The sequence below is a fragment of the Engraulis encrasicolus genome, chromosome 5, assembly GCF_034702125.1.
Source record: "Engraulis encrasicolus isolate BLACKSEA-1 chromosome 5, IST_EnEncr_1.0, whole genome shotgun sequence".
Lineage (NCBI taxonomy): Eukaryota > Metazoa > Chordata > Actinopteri > Clupeiformes > Engraulidae > Engraulis > Engraulis encrasicolus.
Genome location: NC_085861.1, coordinates 35,833,723 through 35,858,578, shown reverse-complemented (window position 1 = coordinate 35,858,578; position 24,856 = coordinate 35,833,723). Strand labels below are relative to the sequence as shown.

The 24,856-nt window shown below is 44.5% G+C and overlaps 1 protein-coding gene across 1 annotated transcript; it reads left to right on the top strand.

Moving 5' to 3' along the window:
* The first annotated feature begins 326 nt into the window (after positions 1-326).
* Positions 327-24,217, top strand: rragca (Ras-related GTP binding Ca). The gene is made up of 7 exons (XM_063199214.1): positions 327-719; positions 10,452-10,655; positions 14,221-14,420; positions 17,702-17,816; positions 18,590-18,732; positions 19,768-19,916; positions 21,322-24,217. The coding sequence occupies exons 1-7, from the start codon at positions 537-539 to the stop codon at positions 21,474-21,476; spliced, it is 1,149 nt and encodes a 382-aa protein (XP_063055284.1). The 5' UTR covers positions 327-536; the 3' UTR covers positions 21,477-24,217.
* The last annotated feature ends 639 nt before the right edge of the window (positions 24,218-24,856 follow it).

The following is a 24,856-nucleotide window of genomic DNA, read 5'->3' as shown; positions in this document are numbered from 1 at the left end:
TATTTAACCCTTCCCGCTCCTGCCCACTCCCGTGGAATATTATTCCTGTCCTGTCCCAATCACGAGATGGATAAATGTTTGACTCCTGTTTCACGTGTATCCCGCAGGAATCACGTGTCCCACGGGAATTCCCGAAAAATGTCATCCTCTACTGCACACCAGCCCAGTGGACAAGTCAGGTGACTGAAAAACACATGACTTGATGACCCACCTAACAAGTCCACAGAGTAAATGGCATCTTCCATAGCCAATCATCTTCCAGATAGACCATCGCATCGCCAATAGTATTAGGAGGCGGGGCATGAGCGAGCTTTCGTGTCAGGAGAGGAAACATTGGGGACTTGAAGATTTAAAGGAGACGGGGAATCGCTTTTCTCTCCCCCTTTAGATATTATTGTAGACCTTACTCATACTTACCTACTAAACCTATTGGATGGGCACAGGTAAGGGGTAAGACATCTTTGTATAACAAGCCCGCAATATATGTGAACGGGGAGGGGGGGACTGGCTGGGGAGCAGAGCGACGTCGGGTCAAAATGTCGATACAGTATGTAGAAGAACCACTGGCCGATAGCTATGGGGTGGCGGATTCGTTCCCCAAAGATTTTGGTTATGGAGAAGAAGAGGCCGACATCGAGGACAGCCCGGCACCCTCTGACAGTAAACCGAGGATACTGCTCATGGGACTGCGAAGGAGTGGCAAGTCATCGATCCAAAAGGTAACACACTAGCAGCTAGCTGAAGGGAACCACTAGCAAAGTTAGCACTGAATCCTGCCGCTCATCTGTGTGCAGTGTATATGCTTGCTTGGGCGATTGTATCTGTAAAACATAGCGGTTTCTTAACGGTTACACTGTTTGAGAAGCAAGAAACAGCTCGTACTTACTATGGCATGCACAGCTAGCTGTCGTATGGTAAACAGTGTTATGAAAGCTGATAATTTACTACCTGGTTAGCCAGCTAAGTCACGCCTGCAAAATACGGTAGTTCTATGCTAGCTTGCTGTCACTCACACTTCGCCTTGCCCAAACCGAAACCCTGGGTGTCAACATCATTGCTGAGCTGCCAGAGTTACAGAGTTGTGAAATGAAAACAATGCGTGGTGATGTGCATTCTTGATGGCAGCAAGGTGGCTTAATTATTAGCTAACTTCTATCTGCATAAATGATTCCCATAAGTCATTCCCTTCTTCAACGGTAGTGGCACTCATCCGACACGAATAAGGCACGTGACGAGGCTCTTCTTCATGTAACTTACAGTAGGAACTGAATCCACCACACCATACTGCTTTATGACAAATTTCCCAGTTATTCCCCACCAAAAATGCTAAGGTAGGTAGTACTTAGATTATTTAAAAGAAAACAGATGTATAGATGTCCATTGTTTCCCATGTGGCAGACATTGAAGATATCGGTAGATCTATCAGCAGGTCAAACAAACAACAATCAGAATGGTATCTTCTGCTGACCTGCATCACATGATTGTCACTCAGGTAAGCTGTTTGTCAGGACAAGCCCACCTAAGTGGGTGGTGATTCAATCACAGGAGTCACTTGTCAGAGATAAGGTGTGGTGATGGCAATGGGAGTGGATCTTTATTTTATATTATAATATTTTTTATTCTTGTCCTCGCACAGTAGAGCAGATCAGATGAATAATTGATCAGACAATACCGTATACACATCTGGCTTTTGCACACATCTACTTGTGTGGTACAAATGACAATAAAGTGCTTTATAAAATATGTATCAGTCAGTGTACAAGGCAGTGAGTGTACACTTGAAATTGCGAGTTTGTTCACCAAGGGGGTTGGTTTCATAACTGGGCGAAAGGTTTTCCTGGAAAAGAAGAGAGGGGGGGAAAAAATTCAAAAGGAAGAAGAAAAAATGTCTAGTAAGCCCTTATCTCCAAAAGCTTGTGAATGTGATTTGACTTCGGTTTCTTTATACCACTGCCTATTGACTGTTTAACCAAGCTGTAATGGACTTGGTGAAACCTTTTCCTCGAGATTTGAACCATTCCCTTGGCTGAGGGAGTTGATATCTCAAGATAACAGGTTCGAATCCCGTCCCATGTCAGTAGGAACAATGGGGATTTAGGAAGTACTATATAACCAATAGACCTCATCCATGGCTCAAAGTGTGCTTAAGCAAGACATGTAGTCTTCCAGTGACCAGGTACTCTGTTAGGTACCTTAAGTATAAACTGCGTTGCATTGGATAAGAGAATCTGAAGTAAAATGTAATGTTTCCATGTTGTCGTACTGACCAAGGCGGTGATTGTCAGTACACTAGGGCTACACAATTTATTTAACCCAATCGAAAATCATGATTTTTGGGGGGGGCGCTGTGGCGCAGCGCGCTAAGCCCCCCACATTTGGGCTTGCATGCCCATGGGGACCCCGGTTCGAGTCCGGACGGGGTCATTTCCCAGCCCTACCCCATATCTCTCTCTATTCGTTTCCTGTCTCCTCTCACACTGTCCTGTCATAATAAAGGCACAAAAAGCCCAAAAAACATACTTAAAAAAAGAAAATCATGATTTTTGCTGCAATGATTAAAACAATTAAAATCAGGATTTCAAGTCAAGTCAAGTCAAGTAGGTTTTATTGTCAATTTCTTTACATGCACTGGTCATACAAAGAATTTGAAATTACATTTCTTGCTTTCCCATACAGACATAGACTAATTAAGGTAAGGACATAGACAGTATAGACATAGACAGTACTTATACATGGACTTAAGACAGTATGGACATAGACAGTGCTCATACAGACATTTAAAGTGCAAGACTGGACAACAGAAGACTTGTAGAGGACATACATTAAGAGGTATTTGTTGTGTTTTTGTGCTTTTCCTAAAAAGAGTCCTTTATAGCGTTCTGACATGGTAATAGTAGCATTTTGAAGAAAATAAATATAAAAAGGTCTGTCAAGTACACCAGCAGCAGTGTGTGTGTGTGTGTGTGTGTTTGTATGTGTTTAGTGCAGGTAGAAGGTGCGGTGTGCGTCTTGTGTGTGTGTTCGTGTGTCTGTGTGTGTGTGTGTGTGTGTGTGTGTGTGTCAGTGTGTGTATGTTTGGGTTTAGTGCAGAAAGTGCAGTGTGCTTGTGTGTGTGTGTGTGTGTGTGTGTGTGTGTGTGTGTGTGTGTGTGTGTGTGTGTGTGTGTGTGTGTGTGTGTGTGTGTGGTGTGTGTGTGTGTGTGTGTGTGTGTGTGTGTGTGTGTGTGTGTGTGTGTGTGTGTGCATGTTTTGAGTTAGTGCAGGTTGAAAGTTCAGTCACAAGTATAGTAGTGCAGGTGGAATGTTCAGTCGCAGATATGGTGGTGGGGGATGGGGGCTGGAGGGTTGTCAGTGGCCTTGCTGGCTAGAGGCTGACAGTGGGGGGAGGGGGGGGGTTGTCAGTGGCCTTGCTGGCTAGAGGCTGACAGTGGAGGGAGAGTGGGTTGAGTGTTCAGCATCTTGATCGCTTGGTGCATTGTGCTGCTCGCCAGCCGGGTGGTACGGGAACGGAGGCGCCTGTACCTCTTTCCAGAGGGCAGGAGGCTGAACAGTTTGTGTGCAGGGTGGCTTGCGTCTTTGATGATCATCAGTGCTTTCCGGGTGAGGCGTGTGGTGTAAATGTCCTGCAGGGAGGGGAGTGGTACTCCAATGATCTTCTTCGCTGTGTTCACAACACGCTGGAGTGTCTTCCTGTTTTTCTCCGTGCAGCTTCCTCCCCACACTGTGATGCAGTTGGACACGACGCTCTCTATGGTTCCTCTGTAGAATGTTGTCATGATGGAGGGTGTAGCACTTGCCTTCTTTAGTTTGCGCAGGAAGTAGAGACGCTGATGGGCCTTCTTCGCCAGTGATGTAGTGTTGGTGGTCCAAGAGAGGTCGTCGCTGATGTGCACTCCAAGGAACTTGGTGCTGCTCACTCTCTCCACAGCATCGCCGTCGATGGTCAGTGGTGGCAGTTGTTTTTGGACCCTTTGGAAGTTGACAACAATCTCCTTGGTCTTGTTGACATTCAGCAGGAGGTTGTTGTCTTTGCACCATCTGGCCAGCAGGTCTACTTCTTCTCTGTAGTGAGTCTCATCGCCCTTGGTGATGAGGCCCACCAGTGTTGTATCATCCGCAAACTTCACTAGATGGTTAGTGCTGTGGGTCGTTGTGCAGTCGTGTGTCAGCAGCGTGAACAGCAGGGGGCTGAGAACACAACCTTGCGGAGCCCCCGTGCTCAGGGTCAGGGTGCTCGAGGTGTTGTTCCCTACCCGTACTGCTTGTGGTCTTTGCATCAGGAAGTCCAGCAGCCAGTTGCAGAGGGAGGTGCTGAAACCTAGTTTGTCCAGTTTTCTGATGAGTTGTTGTGGTATTATGGTATTGAATGCTGAACTGAAGTCAATGAACAGCATTCTCACATATGAGTCTTTATTGTCCAAGTGGGTGAGGGCTGGATGGAGGGCAGAGCAAATTGCATCCTCCGTGGATCGCTTGGCTCGGTATGCGAACTGGTAGGGGTCTAGGGTGGGGGGTAGGGTGGCTTTGATGTGTGACAGGACTAGCCGTTCAAAGCACTTCATGATTATGGGCGTCAGTGCTACAGGACGGTAGTCATTGAAGCATGATGGTGATGATTTCTTCGGCACAGGTATGATGGTAGCAGCTTTGAAAAGTGATGGGATGACTGCTTGCTCCAGAGAGATGTTAAAGATGTCTGTGAAGACATCCTTCAGCTCTTCTGCACAATCCTTCAACACTCGGCCTGGTATGTTGTCTGGGCCAGCTGCTTTGCGTGGGTTGATGGTGGCCAGTGTCCTCTTAACACTGGCAGAGGACAGGTAAAGGGGTTGATCATGGGGGGAGGGGGAGTTTTCTGTGGGTGAGTGTCATTTTGTGCTTCAAAGCGGGCAAAGAAACTGTTCAGGTCGTTTAGCAGAGAGGTGTTGTTGTCACAGCTTCGTGGTGCAGGCTTATAGTCTGTGATGGCCTGTATGCCCTGCCACAGGCTCTGTGCATCTCTGCTGTCTTTGAAGTGTGTTGTTATTTTGTCTGAGTATTCCTTTTTTGCTTTCCTGATGCCCTGGGACAGGTTAGCCCTTGCTGTCTTTAGGCCAGCTACGTCTCCTGCTCTGAAGGCTTTGTCTCTGGCCCTCAGCAGTCGGTGAACGTCTCCTGTGAACCATGGCTTCTGGTTGGGCCCTGGTAGTGATGTGTTTTATTTCTGTAACATCATCGATGCATTTTGTGATGTAGGAGGTCACAGTGTCTGTGTACTCCTCAATGTCAATGTGATTGCTGTGGGTGGCAGTTGTTTTGAAAATGTCCCAGTCTGTGGTTTCAAAGCAGTCCTGAAGTCGTGAGATAGCTCCCTCAGGCCATTTTCTCACCTCCTTCTGAACTGGTTTGGTGAGTTTTGCCTTTTGTCTGTAAGCTGGCAGTAGCAGAATTGTCGTGTGGTCTGATGATCCAATGTGGGGGATGGGCTTTGCCTTGTATGCTCTCTTCTGATTTGTGTAAACGAGGTCCAGGGTGTTTTGTCCTCTTGTTGGGAAGTTGACATGTTGATGAAATTTTGGAAGTACTGTTTTGAGATTTCCGTGGTTGAAATCTCCTAGTACCACTGTGAAGGCATCTGGGTGTGCATCTTGTTGTTCACTGATGCCCCGATGCAGCTCGTTCAGTGCCTCGCTTATGACGCCATTGTTGTTGCTGGGTGGGAGGTAGACGGCGACTAATAGGATAGCGGATATTTCTCTGGGTAGATAGAAGGGTCGGCACTTGATAATCATGAACTCCACTCGTGGAGAGCAGTGCCTCTGTACTACCGTAGCATTATTGCACCAAGCATCATGTGTGTAGACACATATTCCTCCTCCTCGTTTTTTCTCTGCAAGGGCTCTGTCCGCTCGGTGGCACGTTAGTTGTTCCAGATGTAAAGCCGACTCGGGTATGCCGTCGTTCAGCCATGATTCGGTGAACACCGTAACGCAGCAGTTCCTCACGGTTTTGTTCGCTGATCTTAGTAGCCGTATGTCATCCATCTTATTGTCCAGAGATCTGACGTTTGCCAAGAGAATTGATGGTATTGCTGGACGAGTTGGGTTGGCTGCAAGCCGTGTCTCGACGCCACCTCGTTTGCCCCTTTTCCTAATTCTTCGGCGTCGGCATAACGAGGCAGACGGGTCCGATGTAGTCCTATGCCGCCGGAGAATTCCTAGTTCTTCCAGGGTCTTCATTGGTACATCCAATACATTGCTTAAGTTGTCCATTCTTATCTGCAACAGCTGTTGCCGACTGTACGTGCGTTCCGACATATTTTCCGACGATAGACATTCCGAAAGACACATTTTAACACAAATAAACACTGAAAGTTGGGAAAGCAAGGGGCTGCTGCAACCTACGTGCGCCGCCGCCGGACTGACTCTGATTTAATCGTGATCGCACAGAGAAAACTATAGTGACCATACAGTGTTTCCCATACATTGAGGAAACTATGGCGGCCCGCCATAGTTTAAATTTGGCCGCCATAGTTTACGAAAATGTAAAAAAAAAAAAAAAAAAAAAAAAAAAAATTTTTTTTTTTTTTTTAAACGATATCCGTTTTTGTTAAAAACGATTTGAATTACGATTTCGAATTTCCTTCGCATTTTCCTCCTGGAGTAAATACATCCTAGACTCTGTATTGATTAGATAAGTAGTCCCACGGTAACACAGAATGAGGGGAAAGCATTAGGAAGTGACCGTAAGGGTATTACAGTTGATTCATGTGTGCACACGTGTAACGTCGGGTGAGTAACAGAACATGTGCGCAACGATGCGTTATGACACGCCGATATGCGAGGATCTTCGCCCAAATCGCTAGTCGCATGCATCATCGCTAACTGCGTTTACATCGCGTGCCGCGTGTAAGGGAAATGTTAGTTGTTTACATGTATGGAATTCACTTCAATTTGTGCTGTCTCTTGCTTCAGTTGTGGACAAAACGATTGGCCAAACTCACAATAGAAAGCCTTTGCTGTGCTACTGTCCCAGAGAGCTGAAAAAAAACCTTCATAGAAGAAGTCACTCTTAACAGGGGTGTTAACCAATCCAATGAGTTCTCTCATTGCTCTCTCTCTCTCTATCTCTATCTCTATCTCTATCTCTCATAGTAGCCTACTATTTACCCATAACAAATGGTGAATTTCTGAGCCCTTTTTAATTTGTAGCCTATACCACTGAAGGCATGATAATGCTTCATCATATTTTAGAAATAGGGCCTATGTGCCTTTTATATACCAAATGTTCATCATTTTGAAATTGTTTCAGTTGTTTATGACTGTGTATGACTGAAATTATCTCTACATACCATCAGTGCTGCATTGCTTTGTAAAGATAGGCTATTCAACACACTTTAAAAACACACTGAAAAGATACGGCCATAGTAGCCTACTAAAAACATTTTGTTCATAATAATGGTGATTAATAAATGGTGGTCTTCAATTTTCATACTGACATCCTTAAATTTGACTTTGTAGATCACGGCAGACCATCAACTTCAAAAGTAGATCTTGGTTAAAAAAAGGTTGGGCACCCCTGCTATAGAGAGAACCACAAGTGCTTGAAAGACAGGGATCAAAAGCCTAGTCAAGTTGTTGTAGTTAACTTGGGTTTGGGAGCAATATAAAAAACCTTCAGAGAAGGGACAGTTGGGATGAGTTTACTAACACTCCCTAGGCTTTGTTTTACAGTTGTAATGAGTTTGGTGACAGACCTTCATTGACACAGCAGAGGAGACATCGGGCTGCATATAGAAATTAATGTGTAATGAATGTGAATATAGACATAAATGTGTAATATGTTGTTCAGCCCTTTTAATGGGAGGAATTTGGAAAAAAAACTGGCCCTGTGACCAGCACCCCTCATGTAGAATGTGTACGCCTACAGATATGTGTGGGGGAAAAGGCATAGCCTACCCTCTAAGACCCTTTTTGTCTATGCGTTAACAATTTCACAGTGCTCTTAAATTCTTATCTGTGCTCCTATTTTATTTTTTTATTGTTTCCCAGACCCCTACATGAGGGACGAATGAAGCTGTGTTGTAAACAGAAATTATTCACTGTACTGCATTTTTTGACAATGACAATGTACTACTATTATACAAGTCATGGGTAAAATCTTATGTAGCCTTATTTCTCAAAATATAAATGGCTGAATATAGGCCCAGGCCTACAGTTTCTCCATGCGCCAATGTCATACTGTAGTCATTGTTTTGCCGTTTTGCATTTACGCTGCAAGAATACAACCCCCCCCCCCCCAAAAAAAGGCCCGCGTGAGAAGACCCCCCCCCACGGACAAAATAAACCCCGGCTGCCCCCATAGTTTCCAAAATTTCTGTGGGAAACACTGCCATAGGATGTTCTTGAAGCCAGAACATGTTGACGGGCTGATGTTTCTGGACAAAAATCTGTAGGCGCACCTAAGCTTCATGTTATTGCCTTTTACATGATTATTACAATTCACTTTTATGTTGTTCATCCCTTATATAATACATTCAATTCAATTTTTCATTCCAGACCCAGGGGGATCCATCACATAAAAACATCACAGCAAAAAACAAACAAACAAACATAAAAACGAAAAATCAGATTGCATAGCTCTCATTCATTGTCTCACATACAGGCATGTTTGCCAGTGATTCTTTAAGTTGTTAGAGAACAGTCTCGCAAAGCCACGTCCATCCAAAACGACCATTTAGTTGTTTTGTGATTCCTACCTTGCACCTAAATCTGAATTTGACACATTAGATTACGCAACACAGCTGCACAAGTAGGTACCCAAGCACAGACAAACATTTGACTTGCACTAGACCTTCTTGTAATTCTAAGCAGCCTCATGCTGTCATTGTAATGCTGCGTCCAGACCAAGGGCGACCTATGCTGCCTGGTAACGGAGTTTCGCCATGAATTCACTTTATTCGCTCGGGATGTGACATTGACATGTTTGATTTAGCTAATCACATAATGGCTCTGCCTTGACAGCCTGGGACATTCAGAGTTATGAACATTGCAATTGGTTTTCGCCGAACCGCGTCATACATCTCTCATTACCATAATATCAGCTTGACTTTAATCATTAAAATTCGCTCTGGTCACTCAGTTCGCTTCGCCGCTGGCGATTTTGCTCTGTTCGCCTAGTTCGCTTACCCTCCATAGAAAAATAATGACTTCCGTCACTCAGTTAGCGTAGGTCGCACTTGGTGTGAACAAGGCTTAAGCCACCATGAGTTTCCAAATGCTGCCTTTTTTGTAGTGGCACCATAGGTGTGCAGTACAGTGGTGTACAGTAGGCATTGAAGAGGGAGATCTTGACCTAGACAGAGCACATACTACATTTACGGCACAGCATGTTCGCTTGCACATACTGGTTTCTGTCGTTGCCCATATCTCTATCATCTGTCAGGTCATTAGCAATAATGTCTGTGGCTCAGATATTTGAACTCCGTGCACTCAGATGGAAGGCAGGGAAGGGTGATCGTTTATCCTTTCTCCTCTCCTCTCCTTTCTCCTAAGATCATGACCTTATTATACTACTAGTGTTATATTTTATGTCACTCTCTTCTCCATACTGTAAACATATTCTTAGTATCTGTTGCAAACCAGCAGTACATTCTTGGTTAGACTTCATTTTGTGATTTTTAAATGCCCAGCACAAAATTCACTTCTTTATTGATTTCAGTTTTGATCCAAATAGTCATGATTTTCATTTCTTCCATATTTGTGCAGCCCTACAGTGCACAATCTACATAGTGTACAGCACATACACTAGAGCCCTTGCACAGCATTGACGTGTTTCTTGTCTCCTCCAAATCGCTTGGTCTCAACAAATATCTCATGAAACAGCTTTGGCTGAACTGTCTTTTTGACTGAGCAAAACTTGACATGAACTCTTTTCAGCACCGGTAATCTCTATGTGATTACACTGCTGAAGTAGACCGTTAAAGGTGTATTCCTTCCAATTTTGACATGTGCTTGTATTGCTCACTCTACCCTTAACTTGTCAATACCAAACTTGCAGCCCCATTGTACATCATGGCCATTTTCTTTTTTACGTTAAAAAAAAGAAATTAACACACTCCAAATATTATCCCAACAGTTATGCTGTCTGCTGATGTTGCACAACTTTTGGGATGATATTCATGGAGTGTGTTAAAATGTTCTTTACAATATGTAAACAAACCATGCCCCCCATTAGAAGGTCCAGGATCTCTGAAAGATCTGAACAAAAAATGTGACGGCATCAGAGCCAACTATGGCCAAATTGGTAGGAGTACTCCTGTATGAGATGAGCTCTACTGCAGGTCTGCTTCACCACAAACACATCTGTTATATATTTGTGTCTCCTCTTGTCCAGGCAGGTGTTGTTCCACAACATTTTCCAGTGTCACGAAACAGCTTCGGTCTGTATGTGTCTCTTCTCGTCCAATCGCAGGTGGTGTTCCACAAGATGTCTCCCAATGAGACGCTGTTCCTGGAGAGCACCAATAAGATCTACAAGGACGACATCTCCAGCAGCTCGTTCGTCAACTTCCAGATCTGGGACTTCCCCGGCCAGGTGGACTTCTTCGACCCCACCTTTGACTACGAGATGATCTTCAGAGGGACGGGGGCGCTCATATTCGTCATCGACGCACAGGTAAGATCCAGTTTGTCGTTGATGCACAGGTAAAGATCATATTTGTCATCAACGCACAGTTGATGATCATAGACATGCAGTACATCTTCACGAGGACAGAGGTGCTCACATTCGTCATCGACACACAGGTAAACATCTCATTTGGCATTGACGTGCAGGTAAAGGTCATATTGCTCATTGACGTAGAGTTCACAATGTTCAGGGGCGCGGGGGAACTCATATTAGTCATAGATGGTCAGGTAGCAATACTCAGGGGCACAGGGCAGCAGGGCAGTCCTTCATCTTTAGATGCCCTTATAAATATCTTGTTTAGGTGCACAAAAGTCCTCAATGCTCAGGTAAAGATGTGCAGGAGTGGTTGGTGAGCTCCAGCCATGTGGCTGAGCTGGATGGGATTACCTCTTGTATCAGGGTTTTGCTCTAACTTGCAATACATACTTGCTGTGAGATTGCAGATTTGAACTCTGGCTCCCAATCCAGAGTTGCTGTGATGTGGCACCGGAAGACCCTTCTGCTAGATATGCTGTGGAGTGGACATCAATGTCCATTTTGTTGTCCTTGTTGATTTGGCGGACCTCAGTGTCCTTGGCTCCTGGCACCACTCCATCTGATGCCCCAATGGACAAACAAAAAGCTCAATGCTGGCGCTCGATGGGTGATATGACCCCATGCCCGAGGAGAATCTAACACACACACACACACACACACACACACACACACACACACACACACACACACACACACACACACACACACACACACACACACACACACACACACACACACACACACACACACACACGCACACAGAAGGGTGGCAGCAGCACAACACATTCCGCAGCATATTACAATGTTCTTTGTGCTTAATATCCTGACTTCTTAGTCTTATTGAAAGCCGTTTCCCACTGCAGGAAATTAATATCATCCATTTGGCTGCCAACAGACAGTGACTTATGAACAGGTTACACGGGTGTCACAAGACCTTCAGAGACTGCCAGTCTTATGCGTCTTAACTTTTAACTTAAGGCAGTCATTAAATGAATATAGTTTCTAACTGCATTTCAAATTCAGATCTGGCAATGCTGTGTGTCACCAATTTAAACATTGTTTTTATTTCAAGTATAAATCAAGAACTAAATAATGAATCCTTTTCGGAATTACCTGCATATCTTACCAACTCTGAAACATGAGGGAAAATAGTTGTAGAAATTGTGGCTGAAATGACACAAATGTGACTCAGTAATCTGACAGACACAAAGTGACAGTAATCTGCACGTAGAGCATGGAGACTTACTTCTGTTTTCTTTGTCACATGCTTCAGCTCAGTCAGCCACTTGGCCTGGAAACGGCTCTGTGTTTGTGTTGGAAAGGTATTTTTTTTCTGATCACTAATTGCCTGTTTGTGTTGGCAATGTACTTTCCTGAGCCTGTGCGCTACTGTACTAATCCAAAGATACAGTATTATGCTAATTCTCTTGACGGTTGAGAGAGGAAAACAAACAGAAAGGGAAAATGTTGCTTACAAGCCGAGTCAGGAAAAAGCAGACAGTGAAACAGACAGTGTTGGTAAGCGGAGCTACTGAGAGACGCCTGTTCACGTCACAGTTTGAAATGCGACAGCAGGTCCAAATGCAAGACTGTCAGCGCAGCAGGAAAGGCTTGCTTGCCCAACAAATCCTGTGGAGTAAACGGCGACCAAGCTTTGTAGGTTTCCGCATTTGAATTTTAATCACAATGCAGCTGTACACTATTCTAAGAGTTCCCGGCCGTGCATAAGAGGACATGAAGACTATGCTATGGCCAAATATCTATCATATTGTGTATACCACTTTCTCACAAATCTGACCTTGATGGAAAGTCTAGGAAAGAAGTGCTGTGGAGATTGTTTTGGCTCAGGACAAGATGACTGTAGCAGTGAAGGCCCTTGAGTAGGTTTCGGTCACTTGGAAAAGGACAGGCATAAATACTCATTTTCCTGTTGTCTGAAAGCTTGGGCTATAATAGCAGGGGTGATTGATAAGAAGGAGATGGTTCATAAGGAGTTTCCTTTGGAAACTATCGGTCGTAAGGTTTTAAGCCGTCATGTTTATGAACTGCCATGCCCCTTGGTGGTGCTTCTGAATGACTGGAGTTCAATGGAGAAAATGTAAAAAGTCATGCCCAAGTTAGGAGACCAGAATTCATCACATTATGTTTTTGCAGTGAAGCCTCATGAGACGATTTGTTTTGGTTACCATGTTCAATACTCTGTAGACTGCTCAAGCGTTATTGAACTGTGGTGTTCTGTGGCACTGGTCTGAAATGCTGATTACGGTCAGCTTATGGCTGGCTGGCAGGATGAAGTCAGCTGATTCATATAGCTTGCGGCTGGGTGTTTTCTGAGCCCAGGATCAACACCTCTGCTCATTAGACAGGGTTGCAATGTCTGTAATTCAATGATCAGTCTGTGATCCAATCATCAGATTATAGTAAGGAGCAGATCTGGCCCAGGGCCATGTGAATAACCAAGTCGTTTCCTTGTGATTTAGGACTCTTTGGGGCTGGCTTGCACGTATTCTAATGAAACTTGGTGTGCCTTGTTATTGGCAAGGTAGAACCCCAGAACTGCATGTGCATGACATGGCCCCAGTATAAAGGGGGAAAGTCTTGATTAGCCCATTGTGACCGGTAGATGCCCGTATTTACCATTAAAGCCGGGAGTGACGTTCCTACAGTTTGAACAATGTCAGCATTTTAACCCATTGTGTCCTGGAGCGACGTATATGCTGCATTCAATTTCTTGAGATTTGAGCTGTTTTATTAAAGATGTGGGTATGTTAGAGCTGAATGAACACTATACTAGTGCAAAATGTTCTACATTTTAAATGTAACCTATTTCATGTTTGTATGTGTTTTGGAGGCTGAGATATTTAGGATTTGATAGGCAGAGGGCACCATTTCCCCAAAAGGGCTTAGGACAAAATGGGTTGAAAGCACATGGCTGATGTTATGTTATCTGATTGCTTGAAATGCACTAGAGGTGCACCGAAAATTCGGCCGCAGAAAATATTCGTCCGAAAACATAAAAAGACACTTTCGGTTTTCGTCCGAAAGCCAATTGAGCGGCCGAATCGGAGGCCGAATAGAAAGTGAATTGAAAATGGGCATTAATTAAACTAATTTCAGACCTACTCTAAATGTATTGTAAACCGTAGATTTCAGCAACATTCAAAAATATTGAAAAACCTACCTTTTGATCACTTTTGACTGAATTGTAATATTCGGTTTTGGTTTCGGTATTCGCCCAAGTGATTAATTATTATTCGGTTTCGGTTTCGGCCACAAATTTTCATTTCGGTGCACCTCTAAAATGCACATTGTGGTCGTATTCGTCGATTTTGTCAATTTCCAAGATTAATTAGCAAGAGTGAACTTTCCCCCTCAAAATGGGTTAAGAGAGTAGGACACACTGTACATTCATCCTCTGTCTGTCTGTCTGTCTGTCTATCTATGTCACAAAATGATATCCAAGATCTATCTGTTCCTCAATGACATCCCTGGCCTCTTGTCTCCTTCCCCTTTCCAGGATGACTATGTGGAGGCGTTGGGGCGTTTGCACCTGACGGTGTCACGGGCGTACCGGGTGAACCCCGAGATCAACTTCGAGGTCTTCATCCACAAGGTGGACGGGCTGTCGGACGACCACAAGATTGAGACACAGCGCGACATCAACCAGAGGGCCAATGATGACCTTGCTGATGCTAGCCTGGAAAGACTGCACCTCAGGTGGGTGAAGCACACACACACACACACACACACACACACACACACACACACACACACACACACACACACACACACACACACACACACACACACACACACACACACACCAAATAGAGGGCAAATGACAAGCTAGCAAGCCAGGAGAAGTAAGCTGCACCTCCGGTGGGTGGTGATTAAGCTAGCCAGTTTCTCAATTGGTGGGTTGGCAGGTGTGGTAAACCGGTGTGTCCGTGAGATCTGCACTGTACGTGCAAAAATATGTAATTACACAAAGTTGTATGTCTGACGTGCAGCCACTTAAGCCATGGTGCAACGATAGGGTCCTTCAGCCTCAGTTCACGTCAAATACGCGAGACGCACCTAGTCTCGCACAAAAGCTAAAATAACATTTTTTTGCCCTGCTGAAAATGAGTGGTCTTACAAAGCCAATCCAAATCTCTCAAATTCACTGTGATCATATGTGAAATCCAGAGCACATGTCATATTGAATCAGGATTTAGCTTGACTTGCCCCATTCACTTCCATTCAAAATTACAAAAAGTGAAGGGCCCATCATGGTCCGGTAAGTAGAAGGGCGTGACAGTGAGTGAGTGAGTTGTGGTGGGGAGGCTAGGTAAGTCGTAAATGAAGCTATAGCAGTGAGGTGTGAAAAATGCCTCCATGGCAACAAGCTTCACTATATGGGGCCTGATGTGGCCTGTACAGAGACCTGTTGACTAACAGCAATGCAGTGACACCGGAGAGCTTGCATACAGACAATACATGTTCAGCATACCCCAGTGCTTGCATCGAGGCAACACATGCCCTGCATACCCATGTCCTCCTCGCCAAGATGCCAAAGAGGCCTAGCCTTCTCTTTACGGACGTGGAGGAACGGCAGACACCCAAATTCATCCTACTGCCTTTGTCACGTAAGGAAGGGTTTTTGTGTTGTGTACCCCCAAAGCCTTTTGTCTCATACCCTAAGTACTCCTTTGTGTCTATGCTTCATACATGTGTTATTTGCATCCCCCACCCCTCCCCATGTACCCCCTTCAGTGTGCCTATGTATTGTCAGTGTGGTGTACCCCCTGGTTGAGAGGCTGACTAGGGACATTATGAAGTCATAAGGCGATGGGACCATGCCAGCCTCGGAGGCATTCTAGTGCAAAACTGCCTTGAGTTGCATGTTGTCTGAATGGTGTCTGTGTTGTCTCACTCCGGGGTTGGTAGTGCTGAAAATAACAGACATCAGAAGATGATGTTTGCATTTGTACATTTTATCATCAAAGCACGGTTACAGAACAGATCCTATTTGCAAATAAAAACATTCAGAATGTGACCTGATGAGTTTCCCCCCCATCTCATGAACCAGCAATGGCGATGTGACAGACTCAGGAAAGCACAGTGTTGTGACGGGTTAGTCGCTGCATAGTTTTAGTGTTACCACAGCACCCACTGTTATTGGGACATTTCACCACAGAGAGGGAGATTTGTCATGGTTTTGTTGACCAGCCGTGGGATGTTGTTTACCCAATGTCATGATGTGAAGCATCTTGAAGTCATTCCCCGTGCACGGTGTACGGCAGGTCTGGGACCAAAAAAACAACTGGGCATTTTTGGTTTTAACTGGCCCCTTACATGCACAAGGCGATTTCTGCACCATGTTCTGCTTGACTAAGTCCGCTGTCTACATAGAAGATGGACCAATCAGCCATCCTCTGAAATTGTGGGCCAGTCCAGAAGAAAACAAACAAATAAACAAACCCAACAAACAATAGCATCCGCCCCTGGCATCTGGTGGCCTACCGGGAAATGCCCTGTATGCCAGATTACCAGTCCAGCCCTGACGTGGTGTATCTCTGTGACTCCTGAACAGCACAGGCTGTACTTGAAAACAATCTTCTGAAACACTGACTGCTCAGATGTCAAGGCCAGATTTGTCTCGTCTCCTGTCTGTTTTGGTTTAGGCAAGACAAGTTCAGTTGTTTTGTTACTTGATACTGATTACTTTTGATCCTTCATTCAAAAGTTAAAAAAAAAAACACGTGTTAAAGAAAGAAGGAAAGAAAAATGGCATGAACTTGACCAATGTGCTGGACTTGAGAAATAAAATCACATTCATTGTGTTTGAGGGCTTGAGTGAGTTCTAGTAGTGTGTGTGTGCGTGTGTGTGTTGTAGGGGGTGGGGGTAGGGATATGGGGTAACAAGTAGACTAGTGTTTTATTTCATGTCGCGTGCCGCACTCTTGCGTCACTGCTGCTCTTTGGGAAGCCGCTCGCCTCTTCACTCAGAGCTGCTCTCTCTCAGGGGTCAGTTCAAAGGTCAGCTAGAGGTCAACAAGAGGTTGTTGATTATACATCTGCCGTTATTATTCCACATTCTCCCGCTCAACACTGTGTGACTGGCCACTGTGTCTCATTGCATACTCTCTGTAAGAGCTACTCAGGAAATGCATCAAAGCTTTCTAACCGGACAAATAGACCAGCCGTGACACGATTGAAGCGACAGAGAATCGCTCCTGTGCAGCAAGAGGGATATGAGCGATTGAAGCGACTAGCGTATGTCCAGGCAAAGCATTCAAACATTCCCATTGGCTGTGGTCACTGACCTCTATACAGTCATTGGCTGTCGCGGCTGGTCGCCGAACCGCGTCATAGAAAATGGAAAGGATTTCAACTTCAAACTGTCGCTCTCGGCGTGCGAATCGCTCTGGTCTCCAGAATCGCGTTTGTCGCGCGACTCAATACAAAGTCAATTACTTCCGTCGCTCGCCTCGCTCTTGTCGCGGTAGGTGTAGTTGTGCGGTAACAAGTCTACCCTCTTATCACACAAGGCCAGATTATTTTTCTGGAACCTATTGTCGTTCTTTGTGCATTCTTTCTGTCTTTTGGTCATTTCCTGGAAAAAAAGTTTGAGGTAAAAAGTTTGCCACAAGTGTCCAGAAATGATGTAGTGTATTAGGTTGGAATAAGGATGTCTACCCTTCTGCCCTTGAAGAAGACGCAGGTACGTCGAAACACCAGTCTCTCGGTACACCACAATAAAAAATGTATAAAAGAGAAGAAAGATTTCTGTAACCAAACCATGCAATAAAGGGTTTTTATTTTTGATGGACGAGACTGCCTTGGTGTTTTTTGTTTGTCCTCAACGTTCTGTAAGTATGCCGAGTGCTTGGGTCATTGCTGGGTCTAAACAATGAAAAGTGTTAGGTGTTGGCAGGACGGATGCTGTGGACAGTAGAATTGTGATGGGGATTCATGATAACTTGTTGCCCTATATGCTCTTTGTGTGTTCACAGCTTCTACCTGACGAGTATCTATGACCACTCCATATTTGAAGCCTTCAGTAAAGTGGTGCAGAAGCTCATTCCCCAGCTTCCCACACTGGAAAACCTTCTCAACATCTTTATATCGGTATGAATACTAATGTGTTTAAAATGGATTGTTTTGGATAAAAGATTTAAATGCTTAAATGCTATTGCAGGAACAATATTGTTTGGGGTGATGATTGAAATTAGTTGTCACTGATTTGTATGTCTTTACATAATCATGTAATATATCATAGTTGCTGTCCTTTTCCTTTTTTTATCAACTGTTTACATTCCTTAAACACACAATATGTTTATACAGTTGGGAGGAAATATTTTCATGTAAGCTTAATGCTTTCTAAAGAATCCATGAGTTTCAGTGGTGTGCGTACGTGCGTGTGCGTTTCTACCCCTTCAATGTCCTTAAATTCCCTCTTAAAACTCTCTAAATGTACAATTTGATATCTTGGGATTGCTAATTCCTTTCAATGATAAAAGACAGTGGAGAACAGAGATTTCATAATGTTGATTTTTTTAAATCCCTTGATCAGCGCTCTAGTGATGGAGAAGGCATTCTTGTTATCATCCAGTTTTAATGCCTCTATCAGACGTCAGTTCTATAGCAGGCCCTTCTATAGTCATCCATGAAATGTAGTGGTGTGTTTATTTCTCCTCATTCCACAATCAGAACTTGGTCTTCATTCAGAAGGTTAAATGCGTTTTAGTAGGGTGAATATTGTACCCCCATTAGAACTTAGTGATTGAGAAGACCTTTTTTATCACCCAGAAGTGTCAGTTTTGTATGGTCAATTTCCTCCATTCCTCTGATTAAATGTATTTTTAGTTGTGTGATTTATGTACTTTTCCCTTCCTCATCAGAACTCGGTGATCGAGAAGGCCTTCCTGTTCGACGTGGTCAGTAAGATCTACATCGCCACAGACAGCTCGCCGGTGGACATGCAGTCCTACGAGCTCTGCTGCGACATGATCGACGTGGTCATCGACGTCTCCTGTATCTACGGGTGAGTGAGTGGACCTAGTGGATGCATTCTACTACTTCTCAGTTTTATTTATTTATTTATTTCATGTCTTGCATCAACAGTATGAATCATAGTAGCTTATCTAGCCTGCCTATTTTGGACACCAAATGGAAATTGGCCATTGTGCTATAATCTGGTAGCCTGATAAACCAGCTTAAATGTGAGACTGGAGTAATTTAGTCTGACCTCGATGAACGATACCTCCTAGGATTGTTGATGAGAACAACCTGTTGTTTTTTCAAACCGTGCCGGTGCTCTGACCAATCAGCGATCTTTGCCGTTGATGTGCTTTCCCAACGGTGTTGCGAGATTCGTCGTCACTCAAAACCCAGCCCGCTTTGATTCAAAACAAATCTCTGCGTTGTGATTGAGTTTGCCAGAATCAGGGCACAGTGTTCAAAACGTTCTCAGATCCGAGGCCAGACCCACTCGCAGCTGAAAAATGTTTGGCGTCCAGAGGGTGGCGCTGGTTTACCAGGCTAATAATCTGGCACATTTACATGCATATATGTTCATTAATGTGCAATGTCCTGATAAATAAAGTAAAATAATTGGCCGTCCTGGTCGCATTCTATTGGAGAACCTAAAAGTGGTCCGCACCACCATAATATGTTATAATGGTTGTATAGTGTTGCGTGTATGTAATGCCTGATTTAGGTGGGTTGGCATGTAAGGGTTTCCCAACAGTCATGCAGCCTGTAGTTCAGTACATGCAATGTGAAGTGCAGACTGATATATGAAGTGGACTAGAAGCAGTGCCAACAAGTGCAAGGTTTTTTTTTATTGCATGCTTCTCTCCTTCTTGCGTGAATACATGTATGCATGTAAAAAGCATTTGTGTTTGTGTTCGTGCGTGCTTGTGTGTGTTCGTGTGTGTGTGTGTGTGTGTCTGTGTGTGTGTGTGTGTGTGTGTGTGTGTGTGTGTGTGTGTGTGTGTGTGTGTGTGTGTGTGTGTGTGTGTGTGTGTGTGTGTGTGTGTGTGTGTGCGTGTGTGCGTGTGTGTGTTTTCCCCTGTAGTCTTAAGGAGGATGGCAGTGGCAGTGCGTATGATAAGGAGTCCATGGCCATCATCAAGCTGAACAACACCACCGTGCTCTACTTGAAGGAGGTCACCAAGTTCCTGGCCCTCGTCTGCATCCTCAGAGAGGAGAGCTTCGAACGCAAAGGTGTGTGCATGTTTGTTTCTGTAAAGGTACTTCATTATTGTCCCCATCATGGCCACCAAGTTGGTGACTTTCCTCGTGTTCCGAGAGGAGAGAGAGACAAAAATAACTTCTCTCTTTCACCTATGTGCAGAGGAGGTGCTCTGTTGTTCCTGCCTTGTGCGTGCGTGCCTGTGAAAGCAAAGTTACTCCCCACTGAGTGACTGCTCTGTGTTGACGTGCTCCAGCAGCGATGCTAAATGATTTAATTGAAGAGCGGAACATGTTGTGTTGTATACATCAGCATGTCTTTCCAATAAGGAGAAATGCGTCAGCACGCCAGGTTTTAATTATTCATTCACTTTTTATCCCAGGCATAAAGGAATGAAATGCCATTGCCACTGACTGACTAACTGGTAATGGTTTGGGCGTAATTCTTCAAAATGAGACATGACATATACGGCTACATTCACTGCATTTGTCAGCAGTTACTGTATGTAAATGTGTGCTGTGAGTGGGACCAGTGTTAATCTGCCTGTTGTCTTGACAGCAGAAATGTAAACTGCCATCGTCCTTAGATGGCCACTGCAGTGTGATCATTCCACTGTTTTTATAGGATTCACATTGACAATACACTGAAGCGCATATTGCCTCTTGGTTGGCTAGTTGGTACCAATTTTATTTGTAGAGAAGTTCTGGAAATTCTGTACTGGGAAACATTTAGTGGAGGGAGCAGTGAACTCCCTTTTGTGCATTTCATTGAGAAACAACTACTGTTGGGAGGGCTTAACTGTGTTGATGTTCCCTCCCAGAACTCCAGTTCCAGACCCCTCTGTACACATGAAATTAGTTTTGAACCAGTCTAGACTCTTCGTGCCCTTAAAGGAACAGTCCACCCTTTTTTGATTTTCACATATTTGCAGTATTTAGAATGTGCATATAATTTTCGTCTGTGTTTCCATTGCCTAGTTTTACAGTATAGCCAAATTAAGCGTAGAAATGCAAGTCTATGGGGGCAAACTAAACATAATCAAATGTACTTATAAAGTACTTTAAATAAATGTAAAATTCACTAGAGTGCCAAACAGCTATTTAATCCTGTCCTGTGATCATTTGTGGCTTGATGCTAATGCCCCCATTCACTTCCAGTGATTATGCTAATAATTCTGATCCAAAAAATCTAAGTACTGAAAAAACTGTGAAGAAAATGATATGCACACATGAATAATGCTTGGAAATACAGCAAATATGTGAAAATCTAAAAAGGGTGGACTGTTACTTTAAGAATTGTGTTGCTGAAGTCAATATAGGGGTAATTTAACTTAAACATGTTGCACTTGGTGTGTCCTCTTGACCTTGCCATATCTTACTGTACCTTGCTGAGTCCTAATTGGCCTTGACCTTGCTGTGCCCCCTCTCTTCCCAACAGGCCTGATCGACTACAATTTCCACTGCTTCCGGAAGGCCATCCACGAGGTGTTTGAGGTAGGCATGACGACGTCTCGCACGCCCCCGACCCCCACGGGAACGCCGTGCCTCATGAAGGGCGTGGCCCTCAATGGAACGCCGCGCAGCACCGTCTAGAGGGGCGGGGCCCGACCACACGAGACACGAGAGAAGAGAGCGAGCGAGAGACAGATGAAGAGAGATGCCAGGACACCAGAGAATGAAAGAGAGATGGACACGGACACAAATGGACAAAGAGGAGAGGATGATATGACTTGAGAAGGGTGCTGGTGATTAGGAAGAGCACAAGGGTAGAGGGGCACATCCTCTATGCCAACCATGACCTCCCCCACCCACAGGCCCTTTAACCTTTGACACCCCCTTACGCACCCTGAATCCCTCCCTCCATCCCCAGCCCCTCTTCCCTCCCCTGCTCCTCCACCCCGCACCCTAAGAAAAGCTCCTGAGATTTTTTTTTTTTAAAATAAAAGAAAAAGAAATTTAAAAAGCTGCACAGGGACAGAGAAAGAGACTCTACTGCCACACCACACCCTACACCCTAACTCAGAAGACAAACTACTCAAAAACATAAAAGTAAATAATTAAAATAAAAAAGGAAATTTAAAAAAAGGACTGCTGCAGGGGAGTGAGCGCTTCTCTGGAGCTCTAGAGTGTCGCTACAGCAGAATCAGGACGGGAGAATGGGATCAAGAAAGACAAGAAAAAAGAGAGGATGGAGGGAGGGAGGGAGTGATGGATGGATGGATGTGGAAGAATCTCTTTCATGGCATGGAGAGGCATTATTGCGCAGCTCGGCAGGAGAAAGGGGACAGACCAGGCAGGCCGGGGTTAACTGTGTACACTGAGAGAATGACTAAGATGTTTTATTTTCTTGTAGTCCAAGTCTGGTAAATATATGAGCGTATGCACACAGACCTCCCCATGGGCTGTCTCGGTCTCTCCTGCCAGCTCGTGAACGTGGGAAGTTAATAACCTCTTGAATCTGCTGTATGTTATTATCGACATGATCTATATATTTTTTTTCTCCCTTCTGATTCTTTTTACTGTGCTGCTGGTTCCTGGAGGATATAGTGAAGCTTGTGGCTGGTTGGCCGAGGGCGTGTGTACTGTACAATGCTGTAATGTACCCTTGCCAACAGTAGGACTTAACTCCACTTGGGAAGCCTTATGTAGGGGAAGCCGTCGCTGCATCGTGTGGCGTTGTAGGTCGCTTGTTGGCTGCAAGCTTCATAATGGCCCTCACTCAGTGCACCTCAATCTTTACCTGTGATGATTGATTGTCTTTTTGTTCTGGTTTATTTTTTTCCATTTTCTTTTCTCTTTTTTTGTCATGATTTTTCATTTTTTTTTGAGTTTGTCAGGAGTTAAAAGGGATTCTGCTTGATGTTTAATAGTGCATTTGTGTGCGCGCCTGCGTGTGTGTGATACAGTAGATTGTGTATTGGTTGCAACATGCCATGTGCGGAATGAGGTTTGTAAGCGAGGCAGTTGATTTCTTTTTCGAATATAAAGACTGATTTAGCAGGCAGGGTAGGGTAGGAGGAAGGCCCTCTGTAGCCAGGGGAATGTGGGTGTTCCCCGGGAGCCCTGCCTGTGGATGCTTTCGATGGACAGGTGGCAAACCCTGGTTTCCCTTTAGTCACCCATGGAGGTGTAACACGCTAACCGTAACCACAGAAGCTTACAGGTGTGGACAGACGCCTGTTGGCCAGTCTTGGCTCTACCGGCTCGCATTCCCAAACACACTGGTCCTGCTGTAGATGCCGGTGACACCGCTTTGATCAGCTAGTGTATCCCTCACCGCTGTTTCGATCATTTGCTAGGTTTTCCCTCACTGCATGGGTCAGGTTACCCCTCAACACCTGGATGAGGTGCCAAGTTACTTTTGTTGCCCTCATCTCTATGATCAGTAGATCAGTTGCCAGGTTACCTTCACCGCTAATGACCTGTTAATAGGTTACCCTCAGAGAAAAGATGCTGGTGAGCTAGTGCCGCATCTCTTGTGCAGATGACGTCATCACTGTGACACATTCTAGAATGTACGCGAGAAACTCACCCAGAAGGTCTGAGCAGATACACGGCTATGCCCACTGATCAGGTGTTCAAGCGAAACCCCCCCTCTGATCATTGATGTATGTCTCCTAGATGCTGGGCCTTCTAGACACTTGCGCTTTGGGAATGAAGAGCACAGAGGAGCAGGGTGTGACCATAGCTGTTAACGGTGTTATATCTTTACATGCTAAAACTCCTGATTAGCTTCGCCCTCTCTCACTAGTGGTGTGTGAACTGCTGTCCCTTTTGAAGAGCAGGAATACATGCTGTTTTTTTCTTTCCTTTTCTTCTTTTTTGTTTTTTCTATCTTCTTTTCTGGCACAGCACCTACTGAGTGACAGGAACCCTGTGTCCTTCCTGAGCATGCCTGCATCGATTGGAGTCAAACACACTTCAAACACCAATACACACACCTCTTTAAGGTTGTCTCTTACTCTCTCCGCCATCGACCATTCTTAAAGGGAACAGCACTAACACTTTTAAGAAATCCTGGAAAAGAAACGCGACCAAACAAAAAACGTCACTCATTAAGAGATATAAGGAATAAATGAATACAAAACCACAGTGACGCCACGTTCGCTAGTGATTTTTTTTGCTTTTTTCGTCACCTCACACGTCTGCCGCAGGTGGAAGTGTTCCCATGGTCTTCTGATGACGTGTGAACACGGGGAGCCAGTGCCTTTCTCTTTCCAGGCAGAGTGTTCAAAGCGTTTTAAATGTCATGAGCCTTCTTAACCCCTCGTCCAGGCTTCTTCTCACATTTAATACATGTTTTATTAAAATAATAAAAACAGCATGGATATGGATTTGGACTCTGCTCTATGTCTGTATGGAGTGGGGGAGGGGGGGGGCAGCCTTGTCCATGGACTCCAGAGTTCAAATGCTTTCACTCACAACACACATACCCACATGTAATGAGTTGCCCCTAAAAAAGGAGCAGACACACACACTCTTCCCTCCCCCAACAAAAATGTCACTGTTGTAATGCAATGCAACCAATAAATTATCAAAAAAGAAAAACACAAACGTTGCTGGACTGTTTCTTGTCTAGTAAGGATGGTAAAGTTGCACAACTACCAAAGTGGTAGTCTCCATTCACCTGAGCCAAAGCCCAGTTTGAATCAGCGAGCCCCTGAATGATTTGCTTCCGAGGTCTAGCAGAGCCTACTGGGCCTTTTCTCTTTGCATGGCAGTAGTCCTCTGACTTGGACCTGTTAACATATACTGTAGTATATGGACATTTTATAACGCATCTGTTTGGGTCTTTTGCATAAATGTGAACCGAGCTCTAGATCAGTAAAACAGACCTCTTTAAGTTGTCTAAAACACCCATTTAATGGTGATGGTTTTCTCCATATGTCATGTAAATGGGACCAAAATTAAACTTGGTTGTATTTGAATGTATTAGGTTTAAAAAAAAAATGTGCTTCATGGGTGATACTACT

What these genes read in the sequence shown, in the direction of transcription:
- rragca (XM_063199214.1), top strand. Translation starts at nt 537, where the DNA reads ATGTCGATACAGTATGTAGAAGAACCACTGGCCGATAGCTATGGGGTG. An exon ending in CTGGAAAGACTGCACCTCAG is followed by an intron (nt 14,421 to 17,701) that starts GTGGGTGAAGCA and finishes GTGTGTTCACAG; the next exon opens with CTTCTACCTGACGAGTATCT. An exon ending in GACGTCTCCTGTATCTACGG is followed by an intron (nt 18,733 to 19,767) that starts GTGAGTGAGTGG and finishes TTTCCCCTGTAG; the next exon opens with TCTTAAGGAGGATGGCAGTG.